The 27,126-nt window shown below is 50.5% G+C and overlaps 2 protein-coding genes across 7 annotated transcripts in view; both read right to left on the reverse strand.

Moving 5' to 3' along the window:
* Nucleotides 1-1,534: 1,534 nt before the first annotated feature.
* GNPNAT1 (glucosamine-phosphate N-acetyltransferase 1) lies at nucleotides 1,535-8,784 on the reverse strand. 2 transcript variants are annotated; one of them, XM_071426110.1, is made up of 6 exons: nucleotides 8,679-8,784; nucleotides 6,268-6,455; nucleotides 5,466-5,528; nucleotides 4,225-4,352; nucleotides 3,558-3,619; nucleotides 1,535-3,330 (listed from the first exon to the last, which is right to left on the reverse strand). In XM_071426110.1, the coding sequence occupies exons 2-6, from the start codon at nucleotides 6,437-6,439 to the stop codon at nucleotides 3,183-3,185; spliced, it is 573 nt and encodes a 190-aa protein (XP_071282211.1). In that variant the 5' UTR covers nucleotides 6,440-6,455; nucleotides 8,679-8,784; the 3' UTR covers nucleotides 1,535-3,182. The 2 variants fall into 2 exon arrangements, with proteins under 2 accessions (XP_071282211.1, XP_071282210.1); XM_071426109.1 differs by lacking the exon at nucleotides 8,679-8,784 and adding an exon at nucleotides 6,943-8,568.
* Nucleotides 8,785-21,562: 12,778 nt separating this feature from the next.
* The window catches only part of FERMT2 (FERM domain containing kindlin 2), a 51,708-nt gene continuing 46,144 nt past the window's right edge, over nucleotides 21,563-27,126 (reverse strand). For 2 of the 5 annotated variants that reach the window (XM_071426113.1, XM_071426111.1), the window contains 4 exons: nucleotides 26,525-26,545; nucleotides 25,932-26,056; nucleotides 25,141-25,282; nucleotides 21,563-23,031 (listed from right to left, as the gene is read on the reverse strand). In XM_071426113.1, coding sequence (XP_071282214.1) covers nucleotides 22,858-23,031; nucleotides 25,141-25,282; nucleotides 25,932-26,056; nucleotides 26,525-26,545 — 462 coding nt within the window. In that variant the 3' untranslated portion in view covers nucleotides 21,563-22,857. The remainder of the gene's footprint in view (nucleotides 23,032-25,140; nucleotides 25,283-25,931; nucleotides 26,057-26,524; nucleotides 26,546-27,126) is intronic. The other 3 variants (XM_071426114.1, XM_071426112.1, XR_011679079.1) reach the window with 2 other exon arrangements.

The following is a 27,126-nucleotide window of genomic DNA, read 5'->3' on the forward strand; positions in this document are numbered from 1 at the left end:
TTCCCAGGTTCAAACATAAAATTGCAACACCCAAATCTTTGGGAAGCCACAGCTCTTGATTGAGGTGCTGAAATTGCCTTTTCCAGCTTAGGGGAAGCAGAGTGAAGGAGCTGGAAATCTCTTCCTCAGGGTGGGAGAAGTCTCAGCCAAAAAATGAAATCACAGGGAAGAGGTAACATTCAACCTCTGGAGAAGCTGGCAGTGCTGTTAGGGCTCATTCTGACAAAAAAAAAAGTGTTCCAGGCAATGCTGGACAAACTGGGGCAAACTGGGATAGTGGAAGTGGCCCTGGCCATGGCAAGGGCTGGAATGAGATGGGGCTTTGAGGTCCCTTCCAGCACAAAGCAGTCTGGGATTCTCCAGTACTAATCAACACTGTGCCCAAATACAGCTGTTTATATATATATATATATAATTTGTATGATTGTATATATTTTTATAAAGAGATCTATATAGTTATATATAATTATATTCATCTGAACCAGAGGTACCCAGATGCCTTTGTGGTCCAGGGAAGAGACATTTATGAAGGGTTTGGTGCTTGCCCTCAAGGAGGTCATGGTTGATTTTATATATATATATATATATATATATATATATATTTATATATATTTATATATAAAATACATGTATAGAGTCTCTCTAGATATGTATATTTATAAATATGTATACATTATTAATCTGTCAATATAGATTTTATGTATACATAAAATATCCATATATAGATTTTATATACCCATATATACTATGCATATTGATGTCAATATTTTAGATCTATTTTTATATACACATCATAAATATACAGGGGCCCTTGCTCTTCCCTCTTCAGCCCTTTCCACTGGGGATAAATGTCAGGGCTGCTGCATTTCCCTGCCCCCGGGGCCATGCAGAGCTGGCACTTGTGGCATTGTCCCTGTCCCTGTGACAGTTTCCAACAGCCCCCGTGTGGCTGCGGTGTCCCTGGGGCACACCTGAGCCCACAGCGGCACCTCCCAGGCCCCAGGCTGGGCACTCGCAGCTCTCCAGCTGCTGTTTGTCACCTCGGGAGGAACAAAGAGCTCTTCAGCTGCCCCGAGGGGGCTGTGCCCATTGTGCTGCAGCCACAAACCCCGGCTTTCAACCCCATTCATCTGTGTGACAATGATCTGAGCAGGGCCACAGCACCTGCTCCTCACTCTGATCTTCTCATTAACTCTTCATGAGGGCCTGGGGCTCTTTACATGGTGTAGATACCACGGAATTCAAATAATCCACTTTAAATCCTGGAAATTCTGAATTAATTACAGCTGTGAAAGGCAAGAAAATCCACCTCAGTCACTTGGGCCAGCACAAAGCAGGAGCTGCTTTACAGAATGAGAGTCAGGGCTTGAGCCATGCAGATGCTGTGAGAGGAGCACATCTGCTTTCTCTTGGGACAGAAATCCACGTGGAGCTGCTAAAAGTGTTCTTTTCAGCCCAGGGAAGGGGAACAGGTACCTGCAGCAGCTGCTGCTGCTCACCAAGCACATCCTCACTCCATGAAAAACAGTCCAGGTACAGGTGCCAATCATTTATTCAGCTTAAACAAAGATATTCTTTAAAAAAATAATCAATAAATAAAGCAGACATCACCAAGGAGACACTGGATGGAGTGGAGAACCCTCAGGAAGATCAAGCAGAGCCCCCAGCACTGTAGAGCTGCTCTCCAGAGCACAAAGCAGGACAGTGTGGAGGGCCTGGCTGCCCACAAACAACCCTGCCTAGGGACAATGCCCTATTCATGGCCGTGGCATTTGTCCCTCCCCACACAAAACACCACTGTTGGCAACAGGCCTGTGGCTGTTCTTTGCTTTTCACCCCTGGCAAAAGTGCTAAAGTCATGGATCCAGTCTTGCAGCAGCAGGGAAGCTCCACAGCAGCAGCAGCAGCAGCAGCAATGCCTTGGGACAAGGGGGGAATTCTCTGCTGCTTTGCTGTGCCACAGGTGCAAATCCCTCCTGGCCCTCTGGAGATCCAGGGGCTGGGCCAGGGGTGTTCAGGAAATCCCAGAGGGGTTTGGGTTGGAAGGGACCTTAAATTCATCTCATTCCAACAGGGACACCTTCCACTGTCCCAGGCTGCTCCAAGCCCTGTCCAGCCTGGCCTTGGGCACTGCCAGGGATCCAGGGCAGCCACAGCTGCTCTGGGCACCTGTGCCAGGGCCTGCCCACATTCCCAGGGAACAATTCCTTCCCAATCTCCCATCCATCCCTGCCCTCTGGCAGTGGGAAGCCATTCCCTGTGTCCTGCCCACACAAAAACCCCTCTCCCTCCTTTTCAGGCCCTGGAAGTGGCTCTGAGGCTGTTCTGGGTGAACACCCCCAGCTCCCTCAGCTGAAGCTGAATCTGACATCCCAGTCCCTTTCCCAGTGATTAATAGCCAGCACCCCACTCCTTATGGGATGTACTCCTTCAGACATTCCAGTTTCCCAGTTACCCTCTGCCCTGTTGCAAACCACATTTGGGGTTTTTATGTCAGAAAAAAAAAGTAATTATCCTGAAAACCAAGTTATCAGCTAAAGTGCAGGAGCCCTGCAGTGAGAAGCACATATCCATTTTCAGCACAGCCTGGAAGGATTCTCCCCAACCTGCACCAACAGTAACAAATCCAGTCTTGGAAAACAGTGCCTAGAAAACGTCACCAGCACTTCCATGAGGTGCCATGGAAAAATCCAGAACTAAGGCCTGTTTTGTGTCACTAATTCTGCATAAGAGAAGCCTCATCCCTTCCCCAGCTACATCATCCTTCCATCAGCACAGCCAGGACAGTCCCAGGGCTGTCCTTTGGCTACTGAGAAAAGAAGCACAAACCTTTAGAAAAATACAATGCAAGAAAAAATTTGAGATAAAAATATAGACCTTTGGTTAAAAACCATCCCTTTAACGAGTCCTTTGTAACTCAGCTAGAACAGAAAAGCTTCACCTCGACTCAACAGTAGTAAAAATTAGTTCTAAACTTATTTTCTAACCCAAAGGACTCTTTCTAAAACCTCAGTAATTTTTTTCCCCCAAGATTTACACATTTGATGTTCATTATTTATAGGGATTGTTATATCTGCAGCAATAAACTATAGAAATTTTCCACGGAGAGAATGTTTGCAGCACAAGCTCCTCCACCAACAGTCTTTCCAAGAAAAAAAAGAACCCAGAACACCTAGAAGTTGTTAATTAAAGAACCGTTGAAACATGTAGTTCTCATCAGATACCAAGTAGCCAAACTTCTTGTAGAAATCCACATTTTTGGGCAGACACTCCAGAGTGATTTTGTAACAGTTCAGTCTCTTACTTAGCAAGGTGAGGGTGGACGTTAATCTGGAAAAGACAAAAAAATCAGCAGTTAAATTAAACTCAGGGTCAGTGAATATTTCATGAGTTTTATTATCACAGCCACAACACTGAGGGCTGACAGCCCTCTCTGTGTTTTCCTGCAGATCATTTTCTGCCCAGCTGGTGATCCCTGCTGGCTGAATTGTTCCCAGGTGCTTGGCAGCAAGGTGTGAGGTGTAAAGGGATTCCTGGTAAAGGTGGGGAATACTCACAGTTTTCCAAGCTGCTTCCCTCTGCACTCCCCGCTGACCACCACATCTTCTATCCTGCCTCTCTGAAAACACAGGCAGGTGTTTGTTAGCCCTGGAGCTGCCCCTGCAGCTCCCTGTGCTCACAGCCTGCCTGGGACTCCCAGCCCTCCTGGGCATCCTCAGCCATCTGCTCTGTCAGAGCCACGGCTGACTCCTGCCAAGGCTCACTGGCACAATGGCACAGACCTCCAAGGGCTCCCTTTCCTTAGGAAAAGCCAAAGCCTCCTTTTGCTGCCAGCTCAGCATTCAAGGATGTGATAGATTTTTTTAAATACACAAAATACTTGATATTTTTAAATACATTTTTTAAATATTTACATTTTTAAGGTTGGAAAAGCCCTTCAAGACCATTGAGCCCAACTGTTCCCCAGCACTGCCAAGGCCACCACTGACCCGTGTCCCCAAGTGCCACATGGATTTTAAATCCCTCCAGGGATGGGGAATCCAGCCCTGCCCTGATCAGCCTGTACAGGCCTGGACCACCTTTTCCACAAGGAAATTTTCCCCAATATCCAACCCAAACCTCCCCTGATACAACCTGAGGCTGTCACCACCCAGTATCACCATAAAACCAACACACCCAGAGTCAGGGCCAGGATCTTTTCCTCCCTCCCCAGTGCAGATTTACCTTGGCACAGGAGTGAGTGAATTTGTGTTCTATAACCAGCGTTGCCGTGGCGACGATCTGCCCCAGGTTGGTGTCCTCCACCACGGTCACGTAGTAATCTCCAGACCTCTTCATGTGCTCAAAGGTTTCTGTGGGAGCAGGCACAGTGTGGAACAGGCAGTTCAGGCTGAATTGGGGTTCCTGTTCACTACAGTGAACCCCAGTTCAAGCTGGTATTTGCAGCAGCGTCTGACTGCAAATCGCTGTGGGATCACAGGGACGATGCACCCAACGCTCCAGAAAATGAATGCCCCAGGAAAAGCAGGAGTTACACAAATTCCTCTTCCTTATTTTCCCAGAAAAGCCTCCTTGCTGAGCTGCTCTGCACATGGGCACTGCAGTATCCAATCATGGAATGCTCTGGACTGGAAGGAGCTTAAAGCTCATCTCATTCCACCCCCTTCACATGGGCAGGGACAACTTCCACTATCCCAGGCTGCTCCAAGCCCCTGGCCTTGCACCTTCAGGGATCCAGGGGCAGCCACAGCCACTCTGGGCACCCTGTGCCAGGGCCTGCCCACCCTCACAGGGAAGAATTTCATGGAAAGGTTTGTCCAGCCCTGGCACAGCTGCCCAGGGCAGTGGTGGAGTCCCCATGCCTGGAGGGATTCAAAAGCTGTGTGGATGTGACCCCTGGGGACATGGATTAGTGTTGGGTTTGGCTCAGATCCTGTGATTCCCTGAATCCCTGAGCTGCCTGTCTAGCCTGGGGGGAGGATTTACAGGGGACCTAAAGTAGGTTCAAAGAGAGCTGGAGAGGGATTTTGGTCAAGGGCTGGAGGGAGAGCACCACGGGAATGGCTTCCCACTGCCAGAGGGCAGGGATAGATGGGATATTGGCAAGGAATTCTTCCCTGAGAGGGTGATGAGGGGCTGGCACAGGGTGTCCAGAGCAGCTGTGGCTGCCCCACCCTGCAGAGTGTTCCAGTCCAGCTTGGAGGGGCTTGGACCAACCCAAATAATCCATCCTACCAGCTGTCTAAAGCTCAGTCTAAAAATCAGTTTCACAATTTAGGCAGCAATTTAAGCAGCCCTTGGGGATAGCTGCAGCTGGATGCAAGGCTGAGTGCCCAGGGGAGCTGAACTCATCCCTCCCTCTGGCATCAGGCACTCAGGAGCCTCACACCTGAGCAGCTTTGCTGTCAGCATCCTCTGATTGCCTGCAAGCCCTGTGGAAAACCAAGGAATGATGAGGTACTCACTGATGAACTGCTCCGGGCTCACCACTCCTGTTTCCGTCAGCTGACCCAGAACCTTAAAAAAGCCTGGCAGGAAAAGAGGGGGAAAACAACTCTCAGTGAGGGACAGACACACAACCAGCTCCAAACAGCAAGGAACAATCCAACACAGCTGTTTGGAGAGGGACCGTGGCACCACCACATCACAAGGGGATGGAAAAATGGTGAAGGATTGGCTAAAGCTCAGGTGAGCCTGGAATAATGAGTGCAAAGCAATCTTTTTATCCAAATTGCAGAACTGAAGGAGAATTCATGCAGCAAGATGCTTGTTCATGCTGTTTTGGTATTAAAGGCTATAGTATGAACAACTGTGCTCCCTCTCCAAAAGCATGGTGAATGGGAACTTGTGGATTATTTGGAAGATTTTACTTAAATTTTAAGATTAAAACAGTAAACCAAATTTTCAGGGTCACTCAGTACAGCACCAATCCATGATGCCAAAAGCTCAAATTCAGGGATGTGGTCACACAGGACAAACCAGGACATGGTCACAGCCCCAAGGCCACCAGAGCCCAAGGGATGTTAGGACAAGGCTCAGAGTGGCACTGCTGGGGTGTCCTGTGCAGGTTCAGGGGTTGGACTCAATCATCCCTGTGGGTCCCTTGCAACTCAGGATGTTGTAAAATTCCATCAAATTGTTTACTGATAAAAATAACCCAAATCAGGGAAAATGAGCAATCCCAATCCACTGAGAGCTCCTCCAGAAACACAAGTTACCAACTCAGCTCCCAGTGTCATTTCTGGCAATAATAAACCAAGATTCTACCTCGATTTACATCAGCTGTGCAGAGTGGCCTCAGGACCAGCCCATCCCCTGGATCCAGTGGAGAAATGGCAGGAGAAAAGGTCGTGGTGTTCTCACTCCAGTCGAGTTCCTGCAGGATGCTGGGGTCGAACATGGGCGTGTCATCGGGCATCACGGTGGCCACGGGCATCATGGCTGCAAGCAGAGACCTGCAATGGAATGGAACAGGCAAGGCATGGTTCAGATTCTAACTGAGCTGTTCCCCCTGCAGCATGCCATGGGGTGTGCCTCAGGGGTTTCCAGGAAGGTGAATACACTGCTGGTCACTTTATCTGCTCAGCCTTCACCAGAGCAGGGCCAGCACATGGAGCTCCTGTGTTTGTCCTGGGACAGGCCAGGATAAACAATCCGGGATTTCCCTCTACAGCCCTCTGGGAAGCAAAGCATCACTCCCAAGAAACCTCCCAACAACCTGCCCAGCCCTCACCTGCACTCCTGTTCAATTTCAAACCTGCATTTTTTCCAGGCAGTCCCACCCCACAAGTATTTCCTGCCTGGGGCACAAGGTGCCACGTCCCCCAGCAGGTGATGGCACAGGCACAGCCCCTCCTGTTTGCTCTGTGTGTTTGCAGAGCCCAGCTGCCAAGCACAGCCCCACAGCGGCCATGACACAGGGCCAAGGTGACAGTGAGACACCTGTTAATGATTGAAGAGACTGGGTTCTTCTGGGTGACAAAGGGAGGCATCTTCCTTATTGCAGTCAAGGTTGGGCAGGGCTTGGAGCCACCTGGGACAGTGGAAGGTGTCCCTGCCCATGGCAGGAGGTGCAAGGAGGTGGGCTTTAAGGTCCCTTCCAATTCTGGAATCCTATGATAAATCCTATGATAAATGAAAATAAATTCTTATTCTGTCCCCTGCAGAACACCTGGTCAGGGTTCTGGTATGAGCAGAGCTCATGAAAAATTCCAATTTTTTAATAAATCTTCAGATTGCCTTAGCTGCACCATGAGTACAGCAGTCACACACTAGTGGTCAGGCTAAACAGCAGAAAGAAAAAAGTATTTGGGATGACACTTTTTAAAATAAGACACCTCACACAGAATGTTTGCTGTGAAGCATCACAGTGTAATCAGCCTCAAAAGTGAAAGTGGCTCCAGAAACCCAAGTGAAATTTCTTCACTCAAAAAAAAAAAACAACACAAAATCTTTTTTTATGCCACCTGCTGGTACACACTGGCCTTTGAATCCCAGCTCTCACCCTAATTTTGCAAATAAAAGTAAAAGCATTTGCTGTTACAGCAATTCAACAGCAACACAAACTCTCATCCTGTGTGAATTTTCAAAATGAAACAGCAGCAAAGATGAACTGCAAAGAGAAACATTCCTACAGATTTCTCTGTTCCTCCAGCTCAACAAGCCCGATGTCACTTTTCCTCTGTCCCCCAGAATTCCCAAGTGTCCATATCAACATTCAAACAGTGTACAGAATAAAGCAAACCTCAAACTCCAGCTCAGGGTTACAGCACACCAAGGGAAAAGCACAAAGGGAAAATCAAATTTCCAATGCTCTATGAGCAATTAGTGACCAACTAAGAGTCACTTTCCCAACTACTTCCGGCACAGCTGGAGCAGGATAGAGTTGCAAGTTATGCTCGTTTTCTGGAGGCAGGAATATGAATTAGGGTAATGTCAATTAAAAATAAGAAAAAGAGATTAAGACACAGGGAAGGAGAGCTCAGGCCTGTGGGTCGTCCTGGTCCCCACAAGTGTAGGGAGCAGGGTATGGCCAGGGACCCCCTGAGCTGAGCTGCCACCCCAGGGGACACCCCCAAACCCCCAGGGAGGGTCAGTGGGGCCTGGCCAGACCTTTGCCAGCCCCCAGTTTTGGGGTGGCAGAGCCCAGCCCTGCCCCTGGAGGGTGCCCAGGGCTTTCCTCAGCCGAAGCAGCCCCTTGGGACACACCAACCTCTCGAGGGGCTCCCCCACCTCACACAGGGCCCCGTGAGGGGATCCCCTCATCACGGAGCCCTTCGGGGGGGTCTCCACACCTCACACACAACCTCGGGGGGTCCCACACCCCCTCACCCCTCACCCGCTCTCTCGGGGGGTCCCTACAGTTCAAGCTGCCCCTCGGGGGTAGGACCCTTCCCCAAACCAGCCCCTCAACTCACACACGCCCCACTGAGGGCAGCTCTCACTCCATCCGCAGCCCCTCGCTGGAGGTGCATCCCGCTGCCTCACACACAGACCTTTGGGGCGGTCATATCAACCCCTCACACACGCATAGCCCCTCGGTGGTGTCCCCACAGCGCCCCTGAGCTGCAGCAGCCCCCCGGGGGTGCGACCCATCCCCAGACCGACCCCTCAGAAGAGACCCCGACCCCCCCCCAATCCCTCCCGCTGCCCCTCAGGGCCCCGCTGCCCGCACTCACCCGCGCGCACCGGCCCCGCCGCACGCGCCGCACGGACGTGGCAAGCGGTGGGCGGGGCCATGCCGGGCCCGGCGCGCGCGCGCGCCCGCCCTCCCGAGCGCAGCCAATCGCAGCCGACAGCAGCCGATCGGAGCCAATCGCCGCTGAGCTCCGCCCCCCGGCCACGCCCCCACTCAGCCCCTCAGCCGGCCTCGCGACCTTTAGGGCCCGGCTCGCTCCCTCGCGCGGATTGGGCGGGAGCGCTGTGGACACGCCCCTGCCTCAGAGAGGCCACGCCCCTCCCGCCCCCCTCAGGGCCCCGCCAAGATGGCGGACGGCACCGTGTATTGATTGAGGGTCCTGTCCGGGCTCGGTGCTCCCGCCACTCTTCTCCCCTCCTGAAGGGTCTTTTCACCCTCCTGGAAGTCCCAGTGGGCTCTTCGAGGGGAAGGGTGAAGGCAGCGAGACACGACACAAGCACACACCCCTTGTACCCCCTCAGAGATGCCAAGGCTGAGGCATTTGATGGGTTTGGAATTTTAGAATCATGGAATTCCAGACTGGGTTGAGTGGGAAAGGACCTTTAGAGATGATCTTGTTCCAGCTCCTGCCATAGCAGGGACACCTTCCACTATCACAGGTTGTTCCAAGCCCTGTCCAACATGGCCTTGAACATTTCCAGAGATCCAGGGCCAGCCACAGATTCTCTGGGCGCCCTCTGCCTTTCCACCCTCACAGGGAAGAATTCCTTCCTAATATCCCATCTAAACCCACCCTATTCCAATTTAAAGCCATTATCTCTTTTCCTGTCCCTCCAGGCCCTCACTTTGATCGTTTTTATCTCAGTGGGATTTTTTTTGGAGGCTCCATTGCTCTGCTTGGACAAGACCTGCGCTGGGATGGGCCTTGTTCAGCATCCAAGGCTGACAGACTCCATGAGTAAGGGTTTAAATTAATTTTCAATAAAAAAACCCAACTTTGGGATCATCTCAAGAGACAGTTTTACGAATAGCTGAGGTCAGGGCACGCATGTAGCCTGCAGCAGGAGAATTGGTGAACGCAATAATTACACAAAACGCTTCTGAGACATGATTCTCATTTTCCATGTGTCTCCCCTGTTATTTTACCATCAGAATGAATCATTCTGTAACCATGGAAACAATCAACATTCCATATTTTTTGACTTCTTCAGGCCCAGAGTGACCAGATGACACACACCGACCTTCCCTGGTCCAGGCACACCCAAAATCTGGGGGCGAAGCTCAGATTGCAGCCAGATGAACCACTGCAATATTTAACCTTTTATTGGGAGGGAAAGGCACAAACTGGGCTGTGAGTCTCCCCTCCTATCCCTTCTCATTTGTTTTGAGGGATTCAGAGGAGTGGGAATGTCCCATCCATGCTACAAATGAATATTTATTGTGCTGCTTTGCCTGCTTGAACAGGGACACAGGGAGTGTGGACACATTTCCATGGTGTGAAAAATGCCAGCCAGAGGTTTAACTTAACCCCCACCACAGTGCCTTTTCCTGGATGGAAACATTTTATGGATTTGAGGTAGATTTTACATTTTGTGTAAGAAAGAGTGGAAAGTCAATGCTTTCTAAAACCAAAACCCTGCCATAACAAGGCCATGACCACATGGGGTCAGCCCAGCTTTCCCCACTGAGGCTCAGGCAGAGTTCCTGCACCTGCAGCTGGAATTCAGCGACTTTTGGACAATTCTCCTCCAGGAGCATCCTCCCAGTTTCCAACAATGGCTGTGGAGGGATAAAAATGTGTATTTTATGATTGGCTTTTCACAAATATTCAAATGAATATTATATGTGTTCTGTTAGAAAGTGATGCTGTATTAATTCTCTTAAGTGGTGTGTTAAATATAGTTTTAGGTTATTAAAAATGTTAAAATAGAAACTATGCTATGTAGGATACTTTTTTTAAAGAAAGGACTGGCAGTGAGACAGCAGCCACAGGACACCTGAATCTTTCAGAGAAAGAGAATTTATTGCTCCATTATCAGGAGAAATGAACTTCTTCCTGCCTCAAAGATGCTGTCAGGATTCAGAGGAAGAAGTTGACATTGCTCAGACAGAATCCTGTGTTTGAATGGAATTTTTGCATCATGGATGAGCTGTATGAATATGCAACAGGCTGTTGTTTTTAAGGGTTAATCCTCTGTTAACGTGGGGCCTTTTTTGGGCTCGTGCTGCCCAGAAAAGGTACCCGGACTGTCCATAACTCTTTGTCTTATTGTCTCATATTGTCCTAATCCAAATTGTCCAAATTATTATTACTCTAATTCTATTGCTATTTTTATAACCATTTTATTACTATTAAACTTTTACAATTTTACAAACAAGTGATTGGCATTTTTCACATCCTGACCCAGCAGGTGCATCTGCCCTGTGGGATTTAACAGCTGAGCAGTGCACTCTGTGTGTGCATCTCAGTGCTCCTGTGCAGCAGTGGAATGTTGAAAAACGAGGGGGAAACCCTTTATTTTGGTTAAAACTCTCGCTCTGCCCCAGCAAGGCTGTTTGTCAGTCCTGGAGACCAGTGCTGTCCTGTTCCCCAGCCCAGGTGCTGACAGATCTTTTTGCACATGGATTTTGTAGCAGCAGGAGTCTAAACCAGAGCAGGGGAATGAGGTGGATGGGAAAACCTTCCTTGTCATTCCAGGCCCTTGTAAATAGTCTTTCTCCATGTTTTCTGTAGGTTCCCTTCAGGCACTGGAGGCTGCAATTAGTCACCCTCAAGTCTCTTCCAGGCTGAACAATCCCAGCTCTCCCAGCCTTTCCTTGGAGGGGAGCTGCTCCATCCCTCTGATCACCCTGGATTCGTTCCAACAGCTCCATTACATTGATTGGTGTTCCAGGATGGGAAAAACTGAATCAGGGATCAGGCACTTTTGCTGAGTCCACACATGAAATGGGCTTTGCTGAGCAGGGACAGGACCCAGGGAAGGGCTGGAGCTGTGCCAGGGGAGGTTTAGGTTGGATATCAGGGAAGGTTCTTCATCCAGAGGGTGCTGGCACTGCCCAGGCTGCCCAGGGAATGGGCACAGCCCCGAAGCTGCCAGAGCTCCAGGGGGCTTTGGACAGCACTGCCAGGGATGCCCAGGGTGGGACTGTTGGGGGGTCTGGGCAGGGCCAGGAGTTGGACTCTGATGCAGAGTTGGACCCTGCACAGAATTCACAGAATTCACAGAATTCACAGAATTCACAGAATCACTGGGTTGGGAGAGACCTTCAGGATCATGGAGTCCAACCCAGCCCCAACAGCTCAACTCAACCCTGGCCCCCAGTGCCACATCCAGGCTTTGTTAAACACACCCAGGGATGGGGACTCCACCACCTCCCCGGGCAGAACATTCCAGAACTTTCTCACCCTTTCTGTAAAAAGCTTTTCCCTGCTATCCAGCCTGTATTTCCCTTGGTGCAGCTCGAGGCTGTGTGCTCTGGTTGTGTCAGTGCTGCTGGAGAAGGAGCCCAGCCCCAGCTGAGCACAGGCACCTTTCAGGAGCTGGTCCTTGGGAGTCCCTTCCAGCTCAGATATTTTATAATTTTTTCCAAGCCAACAAGGATCCACAGCTCCCTGGAATCTCTGAGGCCAGGATTTCTGAGGGGAAAGTTGAAATAACACCTTTCCATTGTTTCCTCATTTCCATCTCCTCTCCACCAGTTCCACTGTGACATTTTCGGTTGCAGTGGGGAAAAAAACCCCAGACTCCAGCAAAGTCATCTCCTTTGGCTGCTCTGGATTTGTCAGCAGGGAAATTGCAAACCCATGACCGAGGGACAGCCAGAAAGATGGGAAGGGATCCATGCACTTGTTTGATGTCAATGTCAGAGCCTGAGCACACCCTGCTTTATGAGGGGAGAAAAAGTGCTCTCCTTTTCCTTTGGCTGCATGACACAAGGCAGGGAGAGCAGAGGAATCCTTGCCACAATAAAAGTGTTTACATTCTGTTTTGGAAACATGCTCAGGGCTTGGAATAGCCAGGGATTGGCCTCTTTGGCTCTTTTAACCTCTCACAGACAGGGCTGTATCCAGCCACAAACAAATCCTAAGGGATGGAAATGTCAGAAGAGCTGCACAAACCAGCTCCAGGCACCTGGATTTTGCAGAGGATGTGGTGCCTGTTTATCTCCTGGAGAGAAAGATGCTGCTGTTTCTCCCCAAGTGTTTCCTGCAGACAGATAATGAGATACTAAATATCTGCTCCAGCTTAATAAAGTCAAGAGGAAACCTGGCAAAGCTCTGCTGCCATCCAGATGGCCTCCTGGGCCTGGGAAATGGCATTTCCTTGGGCTTTGGGATAGTGGTAGTGCAGTTATGGAAGGAGAAGTGCATCTGGACCGTGTCTGCCTCTCTGGAAATAATTATCCCATCTTTAACCAAGCAGCCAAATGTAATTGAACTGCCCAGAAGGTCTTTGGGAGCCACAGGGGTGTTGGAGCCCCAGCCTGCCATCCATGGAGGCTGGGAGTGTTTGGTGTCTTCAGGTTTTCCCATCTTTCCTGCCCATGTCCCAAACCCACTTTTTTTAAATGGAGAAAATCCTTTCCTAAAGCTGACAACATCTCCCCTAATTAATGCTCCAATATCCTGCCTCAGAATCCAAGTCAGGGCTTTAAAAATACAACAGAAATGCTCCAACTTAATTATGGTTCTCACCCTCCTTTGGATGAGGCTGTTTTATGGGAAGTTATAAAGTATCAACTCATCCCAAAAAATTGGAGCTGGGATCAGATCCAGCACGAATCTGGCCTTGGGGTGAGAAATGGGGGATGAAGCCCAAATGGTGCCTCTGATCCCAAAATGCTGCAGGTCCTGGGTGTGCACATGGCAGTGACCCTGGAGATCTGGGCTAACAGGACATTTTCTCATCAGCCACAGGCAGGGCACATGGGATGACAGATCTTCTGTACAAAATGAGCACACTGTGGGTTCCACAGGCTGTTTTTCTGGATTAGTGAGTAAATAGCAGCTTTTGCCTTTTCCCCTTCCACCAAGGTGGCACCAAGATGGCATTTGCCCCACGCTGTCACCTGATGTCCCATCAGTGGGACACTTAAGGAGTGCTGTGTTCCCCAAAGCTCCATTAAATTCAGATGGAAGCTTCTCCAAAGGAAATACAACCCTGCTCCCTTGCCCTCCTCTTCCATGGGTATTGGGGGATATATTTAAGGGATATATTTAAGTGTCCCAAGGGAAGGACTTGAAGAATCTTCTGTGTGAGAGCAGTGAGGGGCAGCTGTTCCTGGGGGGGGAAAGGGACAGGTGGGATCTGAGCCAGCCATGGGATCACTGGGAACTGGTGGTCTCAGACACACCCAAGGGACAGAGCATTCCAACTGAACTAGGGAAGGTTTAGATGAGAGATTAGGAAGAAACTTTTCCCTGTGAGGGTGGTGAGGCCCTGGCACAGGTGCCCAGAGCAGCTGTGGCTGCTGGAAGTGTTCCAGGCCAGGCTGGACAGGGCTTGGAGCAGCCTGGGACAGTGGAAGGTGTCCCTGCCCATGGCATGAGGTGGCACTGGATGGGTTTGGGAGTCCCTTCCAACCCAAACCCTTCTTTGGTGCCACAATTCTGTGCCCATGCCATTGTTGTCCCAGTGATCCCTCCTCTGTGCCAGGATGGGGAATGTGCTCAGCCCTGCTTTCCCAGTCCCTTTTCCCTCTAGGTGGAGTTATTTCACATCAGATTTCAGCTCCTTCCGTGCCTGGAGCTGCTCCTGCAGCCGTGCAGACAATGAGGGATCCCTGCCAGTGCCTGGGTGCTTCCCTGCAATGGAGTGACCTGAATTTAATGAAGCCCAGAGTTCCTCTGAGAGCTGGCACGTGGTGCATGCTTGGGATGGGAAAGGTGAGCTCTGCTTCAGGGGTGTGTGGACCAGGGGAGGATGGGGGGGTCCCTCAAAATGAAAGGAAAATTATTAATCAGGGATGCTCCATGGAGCATCTTGCCTTAATTCTGCTTGATGAGCTTTTCCTCCTCTGTCTTACCTTGTAGCACAGTTGTAGGGGAGGAAGAGGAGGCAGGAAATCCTGCAGGGTTGTCTTTGAACTCTGACTAATTAGTGGCATCATTTGGATTGACTTGGTCACAGAGGGCTTGAAGGAGAGTTTGAGACTTGGAGGTTCCAGGTGCTCTCATTTTCTGTGGGCATTTGGGACAGTGTGGATGCTGGGGGAGCAGCTGGGGCCAGGCTCTTCCCTTTGCTCCAGAGGCACATCCACCCTGGCTCTTCATCTCCTCACCAGCAACATTCCCTGCTCTCACTCCAGTTCTCTTCCAGGATCTGCCACTGCAGTGCTTTGCAAGATTTACAATTTCCCTGCCTCAGACACATTCCCACCCTCTCCTCCAGTTTATGGGAAGGGGAAAAGCATTCAGGAGATAAAGCAGCTGCCCACAGCCATCAGCTGGAGCCTGTGGCTCCTCCTGAGTTCCAGGGAGCCCCTGGTTGTAAGGCTGCATCCTTGGAAGGGGCTGGCACAGGGTTCCCAGCTGGGAGGTGATGTGAATCAGATGTGGTCCCTCCAGAGGGCCACCCAGGGTGGGACACAGCATGGATGGGGGCTGGAGGTGGCCTGGGGGTAGGCCTGTCCCCCTGGAAACACGGGCAGCCTTCTCCCCAGGTTTGCCATTCCCAAGAGCTCCCCTCACTGCCTCATCAGGGGAAAAGCAAAACTCACAAAACTCTTTCCTCAGGGTCCCAGCAGCTCTTTGCCCTCCTGCCTAAATCTGCTGAGAGCCATGAGGGATAGCAGGAATCTGTTTTTTCCCAGGTGAGGTCTGGCCATCCCTGCCCCTGGGTGAGCAGGAATTTGATGGGCTCATTCCACTGGGACCAGGATCCCATCTCCCACTGGTGGGGGAGAGCTCAAACCTGAGCTCAGGGGGCTCAAATGCTCTGAAACAAAAGAAGGTGTGGAAAAGAGGGCAAGTTTAGATAGGATATTGGGAAGAAGTTCCTGGCTCAGGAGTGGTGAGGCCCTGGCACAGGGTGCCCAGAGAAACTGTGGCTGCCCCTGGAGCCCTGGAAGTTTTTGGTGCCAGGTCAGATGGGGCTCTGAGCAACCTGGGATAGTGGAAGGTGTCCCTGCCCATGGAATAAGATGGGATTTAAGGCCACTTTGAACTCAAACCATTCTGGGATTCTGTGATGTTGATGAAGAAATTGCACAAGGGGAACACCAGAGCCACTGCCAATCCCATTCCCTGAGCCCAGTTTGGAGGGCAGTGCAGTGCCTGTCCTTGCACAGCCTGGGATCAGGAGCTTCACTTCTCTGGGCACCCCTGCAGTTCCCCTGTGTCCCCTAAGCTTGTTCCTGAGCTGTTCCAGTGCCTCTCTTTGGGACATGTCCCCAGGCAAAGGGAGCAAAATGGGAGCAAATCCCAGCTGGGATCACTGGTGTGAGTCAAATTTCTAACCCAGATCCTCTCCCATTTCTCACCCCCTTCTGCAGGCAGGAAATCAAAGCCCAGCTCACTCATTAGGGACGGACCAGCTGTTGACCAAAAGCCAAAAATAAAACCCAGAGCAAATGCTTTATTTGCTCAAACTGCTGCATTCTCAGGGGAGGGGGAGTGGGAGTTTTCCAAGCAGAGGCTTCCCACCAGCTGGGAATCTGCAGCTTCACCAGGAGCTGACAGTGCAGGGGAGCTCTGTTACCAGCTCTTTGTCCTAGCTGGGGATCAAAGGGAAAATTTTCTGAATGATTTCAGTGTCTGACAGGATCCTGCCTACTTGAGCCACTGTGAAATGTGGGATTGGCCTTTCTGAGTCACTTGGGAATTTGGGAAATATTTTGCTGCTCCCTCTTCCTCGGATCAGACCAAATGCTGATCACACACTGAAGTGAGCTCCCTGGCAGCTTTTCTGGGATGAATTTGGCATGTTGGGATTTCAAGTCCTTCTTGAACTGGTGTTTCCCATCCTCTCCCCCACAGCCCATCATCAGGGGAAGATCCAGGTTTGCATCCCGAGGGATCGCAGACCTTGGGCCTGGGAAAAGTCCCCGTTTGCATCCTGGAATGATGAAAACCAGACAGGAGAGCTTAAGGGAAACCAAAGGAGCAGTTTCTGGGGGGAGACTGAAGCCTGAAATATGTGGAACAGCTGGAGGGATGCAGGGGATTTCAAAGGGAAGGCTGGGATGCCAATGGAAACGGGAGCAGGCCAGGATCGCACTGGTGCTTACGGGAAGAGCTGTGAGCAGGGGGGGCACTTTATTTGTTTCAGATCTATAACATCCAGCAGATATTTATGGATCTTTTATCTGTTTAGTGCCTCAGGGCTGCAAATCAAAGCACCCGGGGCTCTTGTGAGACTGAAAGCAAACAAATAAAACCCCCACTGGTCTCCAGAAAGGTTTGGAGCCGCAGGAGCGCGGTCACTGATCCGCCCGGATTTCATTAGACCCATTAAAGCACTCCTGGTGCTGTCACTCTGGACTGTGGAGAGCTTTGGATCCTCCCCATCCCTTCCTGCATCGGAGATGAGGGATGATACACCTGGGAAATGAGGCCAGACAGAGCCAGGCACATCCACATCCGTGTGTGCTTCCAGCTCTGCGTCTCTGGCGACGCCGGGTCTGCCTTTCCTGCATCCCTAATCAATTCCAGGAGCATCCCTGCTGGTCCTGAGTGCCCTCAGAGGGTCCCTGTGTGGGGCAGGTCAGGGGGAGAGGTGCTGCTGCTCCCAGCCCTGGGATGCCTGGAGAGGTCGCACAGGGCAGGGCAGGGTCGGGTGAAGCTCCCGCATTGCCCTGGCTGCGAGCACCGGGAATTTGGGAGATCTTTGCTCACAGCCAGGGCAGTGCTGCTGGCCACCCAGGAGCCCCTTCCTGCCTGAGGCTGGAAAATACCCAGTGTGCTTCCCGAGCCACTGCAGTGACTCATCTGCCTTGGGCTGACGAGGGGTTCATTCAAGGAGCTTTTTTCAGCCCCTGCCCACCACAGGAAAGCCCCTGGGGCGGCCATCCCGGGGCGGGAGGAACGGGAGGGCTTTTGGAAACCCACGTGTCTCCTTTTGGAGTGCTTGGGGATCACTTCGTGTTAGAGAAGAATCACAGATTTGTGTTCGTGTTAGAGAAGAATCACAGATTTGTGTTTGTGTTAGAGAAGAATCACAGATTTGTGTTCGTGTTAGAGAAGAATCACAGAATCGTGGAATGCTTTGGGTTGGAAAGGACCTTAACCACCATCTCCTTCCAACCAGAGACACCTTCCACTATCCCAGGTTGCTCCAAGCCCCATCCACTTAACCTTGAACATCTCCAAGGATGGGCAGTGATTGCTCTCCCTCTCCCCACAAACCAGCAGCTCCTCCAAATGTCCCTTTTCCATCAATTCCTATCAGCAGGATGTCTCCATACCCAGCTCTCAGCCCCTGCCTGCTGCAGGGGACAGCCCTGCTGGGGAGATATTTGATATATTTCATATGTAGATATTTTATGTCTATAGATAGATATAGATATAGATATAGATATAGATATAGATATAGATATAGATAATCTTTTATTGCTGTTTTTAAAAAAATATCTGAGGGTCTGCAAACCTCTCCCGCATCCAAAACTGCTCCGATGCCGCTCCAAACCCGCCCCGGGACTCGCCCGTCTGCACGGTATTGAATTACTTGAGGCTTAAAACGCTGTCGGAATCCCAGCCGACCCCCCAGGCCATGCCTGGCTCACACAGGCATCCCAATCCCCTGCTGCATGCATTCAGAGAGGTGCATTTTCAGCCTGGCAGCCGGTTTGCATCAGTACCTTGCCAAAAAGTGATTTATTTTTTCCTTTTCCCCTCCTCAAGGTCCTGGAGCGGGGTCAGCAAGGCAGGAACATCATCCCCCTGGCCCTGCTGCTGTTGGAGGGCTGGAGTTGTCCCATTTTCAGGCATCTCTGCCACTTTTTTTTGTTAAACCGAGGTTGGAGCAGCCCTGTTGGCTTTGAATCTCCCTCCTCATGGTGAGTTTATCGCTGGAAGCTGGAAATAATTCCTCTTTCCCAAGCACAGCCACCGCTTTGTGGATGCCAGGCAGTCTCAGCTTTTCCTCCCCGAGGCTGAGTCACCCTGGGGGCTGGGGACACCCACGGGCTGGCTTCTCCTGGGCTTTGGTTCGGGTTTTAATTTGGATTACTGCTTTGCTTACCCAAAAGAGACAACCACAGCCAGATTTCCCTAAGTCAGCAAAATCTCCGTGTTTTCTTCCAGTGCTGGGGCTGCAGGAGCTGGGACTGGCTGTGCCTTGTCTTGCCAAGACCCTCCTCATCCTCTGCTGCTGGCTTTGATGCCCAGACACCCCAAACCCAGCTGTGATTTCCACATCACTGGAAACCCTCCGTGCCCACCACATCCTGGTTTTCCTTTGGCTCAGGATCATGGAGCAAACGACCACAAACCTCCTTGTCCTCTCTGCTGCCTGTCCCTGAGGTGCATCATCCTTCCCTTCCCGTGGGCTCCAGCTCTCCCCATTTCCCTCCTCAATCCCTTTTCCAGTGTGCTCCTCACGCTTCCTTCTCACCCCTGTCCATCCTCAGTGTGTGGCCACTCCTATCTGTGCCATATTTTATCTGGTGTTTCTCCAGATTTTAGGAAAACCACATCATTTTTTTACCCCTCTCTGCTCCAACATCTCATTACCACTTGCATCTTTTCATCCAAGGAGAAAAGAGGTTTTTCATCTAGGAAAGATCCTGGAAAACCCGGCAGAAAACTCCTGAAAAACTCCTTTGGATCACCCCAAACCCCCTGTGACCCTTCCCTGTATCCTGCAGCCCCAGCAGCGCTTCCCACCCGGCTTCTCCCACCCTCGGGGGCTGTGTGGGGAAGGGCTGTGGTTGACAGCAGCCTCTGCCTTCCCATGGCCCTTCCCCGACCTCCTCTGCTTTTCTGCTCAGCGTTTCCTGCCTCACCACCTCCCCCAGCTCCGGCCAGGCCGGGCCCTGCAGCCCTGGAAGCCCTGGGGATGGATGGACTGAGGGCACTGGATCCAGCTTTTCTCCTCCCCATCCTGCCTAATCTCAGGGCAATAGGAGGGGAATGTTTTTCGGGGAGGCAATAGGATTGAATGTTTTCAGGGAGGCAATAGGTGAATGTTTTTCAGGGAGGCAATAGGTGAGTGTTTTTCAGGGAGGCAATAGGTGAGTGTTTTCAGGGAGGCAATAGGTGAGTGTTTTTCAGGGAGGCAATAGGTGAGTGTTTTTCAGGGAGGCAATAGGATTGAACGTTTTCAGGGAGGCAATAGGATTGAATGTTTTTCAGGGAGGCAATAGGTGAGTGTTTTCAGGGAGGCAATAGGTAAATATTTTTCAGGGAGGCAATAGGATTGAATGTTTTCAGGGAGGCAATAGGATTGAATGTTTTCAGGGAGGCAATAGGATTGAATGTTTTCAGGGAGGCAATAGGTGAGTGTTTTCAGGGAGGCAATAGGATTGAATGTTTTCAGGGAGGCAATAGGATTGAATGTTTTCAGGGAGGCAATAGGACTGAATGTTTTCAGGGAGGCAATAGGTGAGTGTTTTCAGGGAGGCAATAGGTGAGTGTTTTTCAGGGAGGCAATAGGTGAATGTTTTTCAGGGAGGCAATAGGATTGAATGTTTTTCAGGGAGGCAATAGGTGAGTGTTTTCAGGGAGGCAATAGGTGAGTGTTTTCAGGGAGGCAATAGGTGAGTGTTTTTCAGGGAGGCAATAGGTGAATGTTTTTCAGGGAGGCAATAGGTGAGTGTTTTTCAGGGAGGCAATAGGATTGAATGTTTTTCAGGGAGGCAATAGGTGAGTGTTTTTCAGGGAGGCAATAGGATTGAATGTTTTTCAGGGAGGCAATAGGTGAGTGTTTTCAGGGAGGCAATAGGTGAGTGTTTTTCAGGGAGCCATCCCATCACACACCCAGCTTTGGAGCTGTTCCAGCTGAGATGCTGGTGCTGCCTGCCAGGAGCGTGCTCGCCGCCCTCCGCTCGCGTGTCTCGGAGCTGCCCGGACTTGCTGCATCCCAAAGAAGGAGCCTGGGGGTGTGGGGCAGGACTGGGAGCATCCCTGGCACGTCCTGGGCGCTGCTGTTGGAGTGGGAGGAATTGCCCAGCCCCTCCAGGCCAGCCCTTGCTTATCCTGGGTTTTATGGAGCAAGGCTGCAGCCAGCACTGGGGCATGTGGTGTGAAAGGATCGGTGCGGAAATGGGGAGGGGAATTTTGTGCCAGGGGAGGCTTAGGTTGGATATTAGGGGAATATCAGGGGAAATTCCTTGATGGAATGATGGTCAGGCACTGGCACAGCTGCCCAGGGTAGCAGTGGAGTCACTGGAGGGATGCAAAAGCTTTGTGGAGGTAGCATTTGGGGACGTGGCTTAATGGTGGGTTCAGCTTAGATCCTGTGATTCCCTCAATCCCTGGGCTGCTTCCCACAGCCTGGCCAGGGAGTGGGATCTAAAGGGGACTCCAGGAGAGCTGGAGAGGGACTTTGGGCAAGTGACAGGACACAGGGAATGGCTTCCCGCTGCCAGAGGGCAGGGATGGATGGGAGATTGGGAAGGAATCCTTCCCTGTGAGGGATGTGAGGCCCTGGCACAGGGTGCCCAGAGCAGCTGTGGCTGCCCCTGCATCCCTGGAAATGTTCCAGGCCAGGCTGGACAGGGCTTGGGGCAGCCTGGGACAGTGGAAGGTGTCCCTGCCCTTGGCAGGAGGTAGAGCTCAATGAGCTTTAAGGTCCCTTCCAACCCAAACTATTCCAGAATTTTGTAACTTTTTGTTGCCTTTTGGTGTCATTTGTTTCAGCAAACTTGGGATAAGGCAGCAGAAGGGAGCCCAAGGCTGGCATGGGATGGCTCCATCCTATGGAATTGTTTATGGCCTTTCCATAGCACAGGTAGACCCCAAAAACCAGGAGTGGCAGCTGAATGTTAAATAGAAGATTTGACTTTTATTTAAAATAAAATGTATTTGAACATAATCTTGATACCACGGACTGTGGGAACGCAACACTGGATATTCCTTGGCATTAGGTGGGCACAGGATCCCTCCTCGTTAGCATTAATGTGGGAATGGCTTAATGAACCTGGCAGTCCTGGCTCCAGGGATCAGCTACTGAGGGTGTTGTGGCACAGCTCTGGAATCCCCTTTAACTTAGATCAAAATTTACTGGACTGAAATTGTATTTTTTGTGGGTTTTTTATTCCTTGGTTTGTCCCCGTACCCCTTCCAGACATCCTACAGTTACTGCTGACCTATGCAATATCCTAGCTGGCTTGTGAGACTAGTTACAAAAACTGTACAACTTTATAAAATTTGTGGTTTTTTACATTAGTTACACAAAAACCTTTACTTCATAAACCTTTTACTTCATATTGTAATGAAAAAATTTGCATATCAGAGGCAGAACAGTGACTATGCTGGTGAATACTAAAAGTGTCATAATACAATACGGTGTACAAATAAAATAAAAAAAAAAAGACAATATAAATGATTATCAAAAGGCAAGTTAAACAAATAAAACCAAGCTATTACAGACTAACAGAAGATCATCTTCGAGGCCACACAAAACTATCCTCAAAGTCATGTCAGGCACCTTCAGAGTCCTGGTGTAGTGTGAAAGGAGAGATGGCAGCTCTGCTTGGGAGCAGGACGACTTCAAACAGGTCAAATGTACAGAATAAAAACACAAAAAAAAAGGAAATAAAACACTCATGCATTAAACATGATAAATAGACTTCATATAGGTTAGCCCTCGATGGCTTTGCAAGAAGATGGCTTAGAGTTCTCTTCAGAAATTGGCTTTTTTAAGTCAGTTAAATCTTTATCCTGATCTGCCCATCAGAGTCTGGATCTGTGGGTCACTGTCACCCTGCCCAGACACGGTCTGGTTATAGCAAATTAACAGAAGTGCTCATTAGTGCACACAGATTAACTGGTCTGGTAATGCAAAAAAAAACCAAAAAAAAACCAAAACCAAACCCCAAAAAAACAAAACAAAACAAAATAAAAAAAAAAAAAAAAAAAAAAAAAAACCAAAACCAAAACAAAACGAAAAAAAAACCCAAAAAAGCCCAAAACAAACCAACAAAAAAATCCAATTGTTAAAAAAAAAAAGATACATTTCAAGCTTACTTTATTAAGCAGCATTATCTCAAAGGACAGCTTTGGAAAGTTAAACATGAATATGGCCATGGGGGTTCCTGCGGGGCGAGGCTGGCGGGGCTCACACCCAGCCACTGGTCAGTTTGTAGAACATCTCCTCGTCCAGGCTCTCGTTCTGGTCCTTGGCCCGCGTGGACAGGAAGATGTAGCCCCCGATGAACTCGTGCACCACCTTGCAATCCACCTCGGTGCAGATGAACGACACCCGCACCTCGTCCGCGAACTCCACCGTCACCTGCAGTGGGCACACAGAGCTCAGCCCCAGCCTGCCTTCCCCTCTCCCTCATTTCTGGGGTGTTCAGGTGGTTTTCTAATGCCTGAGCTAAATTTTGTGGTGCCAGTGTAGGAGTGAGCACAGGAGGCCAAGGGTTGGAGCTCCTCTGCTCTGGAGCCAGGCTGGGAGAGCTGGGGGCGCTCACTTGGAGAGGAGAAGGCTCCAGGGAGAGCTCAGAGCCCCTTGCAGAGCCTAAAGGGGCTCCAGGAGAGCTGGAGAGGAACTGGGGACAAGGGATGGAGGGACAGGAGCCAGGGAATGGCTCCCAGTGCCAGAGGGCAGGGATGGATGGGATATTGGGAAGGAATTCTGTCTCCGGGCAACAACAGACAGAACAAGAGGACACAGTCTCAAGCTGCACCAAGGAGATACAGGCTAGAATGAAGGAGGAAGTTTTTCACAGAAAGAGTGGTCAAATACTGGAATCATCTGCCCAGGGAGGTGGTGGAGTCACCATCCCTCGATGTGTTTAAAAAAAGACTGGATGTGGCCATGATCTAGTTGAGGTGTTAGAACATGGGTTGGACTCAATGATCTTAAAGGTCTCTTCCAACCTAGAAATTCTGTGATTCTGTGAATTCTCCTCTGGTTGCCCAGAGTATCTGTGGCTGTCCCTGGATCCCTGAAGTGTCCCAGGCCGGGTTTAACAGGACCTGGAGCAGCCTGGGAGAGTGGAAGGTGTCCCTGCCCACAGCAGGGGTGGAATGAGTTGATCTTTAAGGGCCCTCCCAACCCAAACCCTTCTGGGATTCTGTGAATGGTAATTTGGCTTTGAGGATCCTTATGAATTCCTTCCCCCTTTAAATATCCTATGACTCTTATTCAAATATTTAGATACTGAAATACCTTTTGTTGCCTTTTGTATTGTTTTCTATTTGTTTATCCATTCATTTATTTATTTAAATTCCCATTACCCCTTGTATTCCCCCATGACTCAGAAACAATCCCCCAGTGTGTTTCCACCTCTCCATGGTGAGCACGTGGCCACACTTTCCCTGCTTCCAGAGAACAGGGATTGGGCACAGACCTGTTGAAGTCTGGGCTTTCTTTCCACTCTTCCTTGGTTTTCTAAGTTGAATTTTGGCCACTGAAATACCTTATGGGGGCTGGGGGAGCTCATTTTGGAGTGACTGAACAAAACATTCATTTACTGATGCTCATTCTCTTTTTGTCCCCCCATCATTGACAGCTCTGCAGGAGGGATGGGGATTCCCAGCAGAGTATCCAAGCTGGATAATTGGGATATCTGGGCTTGCAACTGAGTCAAAACAATGACTCTGAGGCAGAGGGGGACGCTGAATAATTTTTCCAGTGACTCTTAATGAGCTGCAAAACTGCAGGAGAACAGCCCTCACGTATCCCTGGCAGTTTTAATTGTGTGTTCTGCCAAAAAGGAGCCCAAAAATTTGTGCATCCAAATGTAACAGCAGGGGGAAAGCCCATCTTAGAGCCTGGGGAAGTAACTACACAGTCTTGTTTGTTATTTACATGAAAGTCTGAGTTGCACAGCAAATGAAAGGAATTTTAGTATGGATAAGGCCCTGTATATTTGTGTTATGGGTTAGAATGGATCCCAAGCATCAGTGCTGAGGTTTCACTTCACTTAATTGTGTGGGGTTCAGAGAATGGAGAAAATAATTCCTGGCTACAGGAGAGAAAGATTTGGGGTTTTTTCTTAAGGGTCATACACAACTCCACCAGTGCCTAAAGGGACTCCAGGAGAGCTGGAGAGGGACTTTGGACAAGGGATGGAGGGACAGGAGCCAGGGAATGGCTCCCAGTGCCAGAGGGCAGGGATGGGTGGGAGATTGGGAACTGGGAATTCCTGGCTGTGAGGGTGGTGAGCATGCCCAGAGAAGCTGTGGCTGCCTCTGAATCCCTGGAAGTGTCCAAGGCCAGGCTGGATGGGGCTTGGAGCAACCTGGGGTAGTGGAAGGCCCATGGCAGGGGGTTGGAACAAGATGAGCTTTAAGGTCCCTCCCAACCCATTTGGGATTCCAGGACTCCAGGAGTGGTTCCTGTCTCACTGACAGGAGCAGGGGAGAGGACAGGGTGTCAGGCACATCTCACCATTTTGATCTCCCAGTTGACATTCCACTGCTTCATGTTGCTGAAGCGCCAGGTCTTGACGGCGTCGCCCGTGCTGGCGTCCATGCGGATCAGCCGGTTGTAGGCGATGCCGATCAGCTCATCCTTCTTCCCACCCTGGAACCTGGCACAGGGATTGAGAAAAGCAGGTGAGACACACAAATCCAGCAGCTGAGTTTACTTGTAAAATCATTTTTATAAATCACAGCAGCTCATGCTTTTAATTTCAGCTGCAGCACGATTTCCCCGGCCAAGGATGTGCACGTCCTTGCCCACGGCAGGGGGTTGAAATGAGATGAACTTTGAGGAAGGCTGGAAGGGACCTCCCTTCCAAACAACACTACCCAACCCAACTCAACCCAATCCAAAGCAACACAACCCAACCCAACGCAACCCAATCCAACCCAAGGCAATCCAACCCAACCAAACCCAACCCAGCCCAACCCAATGCAACCTAACTCAACCCAATCCAATCCAATGCAACCCAACCCAACCAAACCCAATCCAACACAACCCAGCCTCACCCAATCCAAGGCAATCCAACCTAACCTAACCCAATGCAACCCAACTCAACCCCATCCAAAGCCACACCACCCAACCCAACCCAATGCAACCCAACACAACCCAATGCAACCCAACCCAACCCAGCCCAGCCCAACACAACCCAATCCAACCTAACCCAACCCAACCCATTCCAAGATGATTCCAGGGTATTTAACCCACTCCCTGTATCCATGAAGGAAACTCCTCCAGCCCAGCCCAGCCCCGCTCACCTCGCGTTGAAGTGCGTGATGCCGAACTCGGGCAGCGACTGCCAGGCTTGGATAAAGCGCATCTTGGCCTCGATGAGGCTCATCTGGGCCACGTTCTGGTGAGCCTCCAGGATGCGCGCCGTGATCTGCGGGCGGCGAGACACAGCGGGGTCAGGGGACAGGGGACCTGGGTGCCACCTCCGCTGCCACGCGCGCGGGAGCGGCCGCGGAGCCGCCGCGGATCCGAGCGCGGAATATCGATAATTCCTCCCCTGAGGTTTTGTTTCAGCTCTCACTGCTCAGAGCCCACGTGGAGCTTCCCATCTCCAGATACAGGAAAGCAAATATAGATCAGAGCTGTCTGACCAGAGATGTTCACATTCCCACTCATGCTCTCGGGAACTTTAAGGATGTGAGCGAACAACAAGGCAAATTTTCTGTAGGGTTTCCAGTTTCACCCCATAAATCACTGGGGACTGTTATAAAAACCTACCAGGGCCCAAGTGTCATGGGGAGGGTGCAGGTTTTGTTAGTGCTTTCACCACTGCTCTCTAAACCAAAGGGGTTCTAGATTAAATTTATTTTATCTTAATTTTATTGTTGCTGTCACTTACCAAGTCTCTTACATAGCCTGGCTGAAGATGGCAAGGCGAAATGAAAAAATAAAAAAAAGAAAAGGAGGCAGAAAGAAAAAAAAGCAATCAGAAATATGGCAACAAAGCAAAGAAAAAGTGTAAATTAACTGCAAACCAAAGTTCAAGCAAAAAAAACCAAAAAACCAAAACAAACCACATGCACAATTCCTTAGGTGGAAAAGCAGCCAAAGGGAATGTGAGCAGGGACAAGCGAGCAGAGAGTCACCGCTCACGCTGGCCCTGCTGGGGCACTGCAGTGATCCCAGCTGGGCCCTGGCGTTGTGAGAGATGGTTTTGGTCCTGAAATGGTTTGGGATGGATTTCAGGAAAAGGTTCCTCCCCCAGAGGGTGCTGGCACTGCCCAGGCTGCCCAGGGAATGGGCACAGCCCCGAGGCTGCCAGAGCTCCAGGGGGGTTTGGGCAGCACTGCCAGGGATGCCCAGGGTGGGATTGTTGGGGGGTCTGGACTCTGATCCTTGTGGGTCCCTTCCCACTCAGGACATTCTGTGATTCCTGCTGGGAGGTGAAGGGGAGGTGAAGCTGCCAGTTCAGAGATGGGTTCATGGCCTCACTGTCCTCTC

The sequence above is a fragment of the Agelaius tricolor genome, unplaced genomic scaffold, assembly GCF_023055355.1.
Source record: "Agelaius tricolor isolate 1412-34295 unplaced genomic scaffold, bAgeTri1.0.p SCAF_5, whole genome shotgun sequence".
NCBI classification, from domain to species: Eukaryota; Metazoa; Chordata; class Aves; order Passeriformes; family Icteridae; genus Agelaius; species Agelaius tricolor.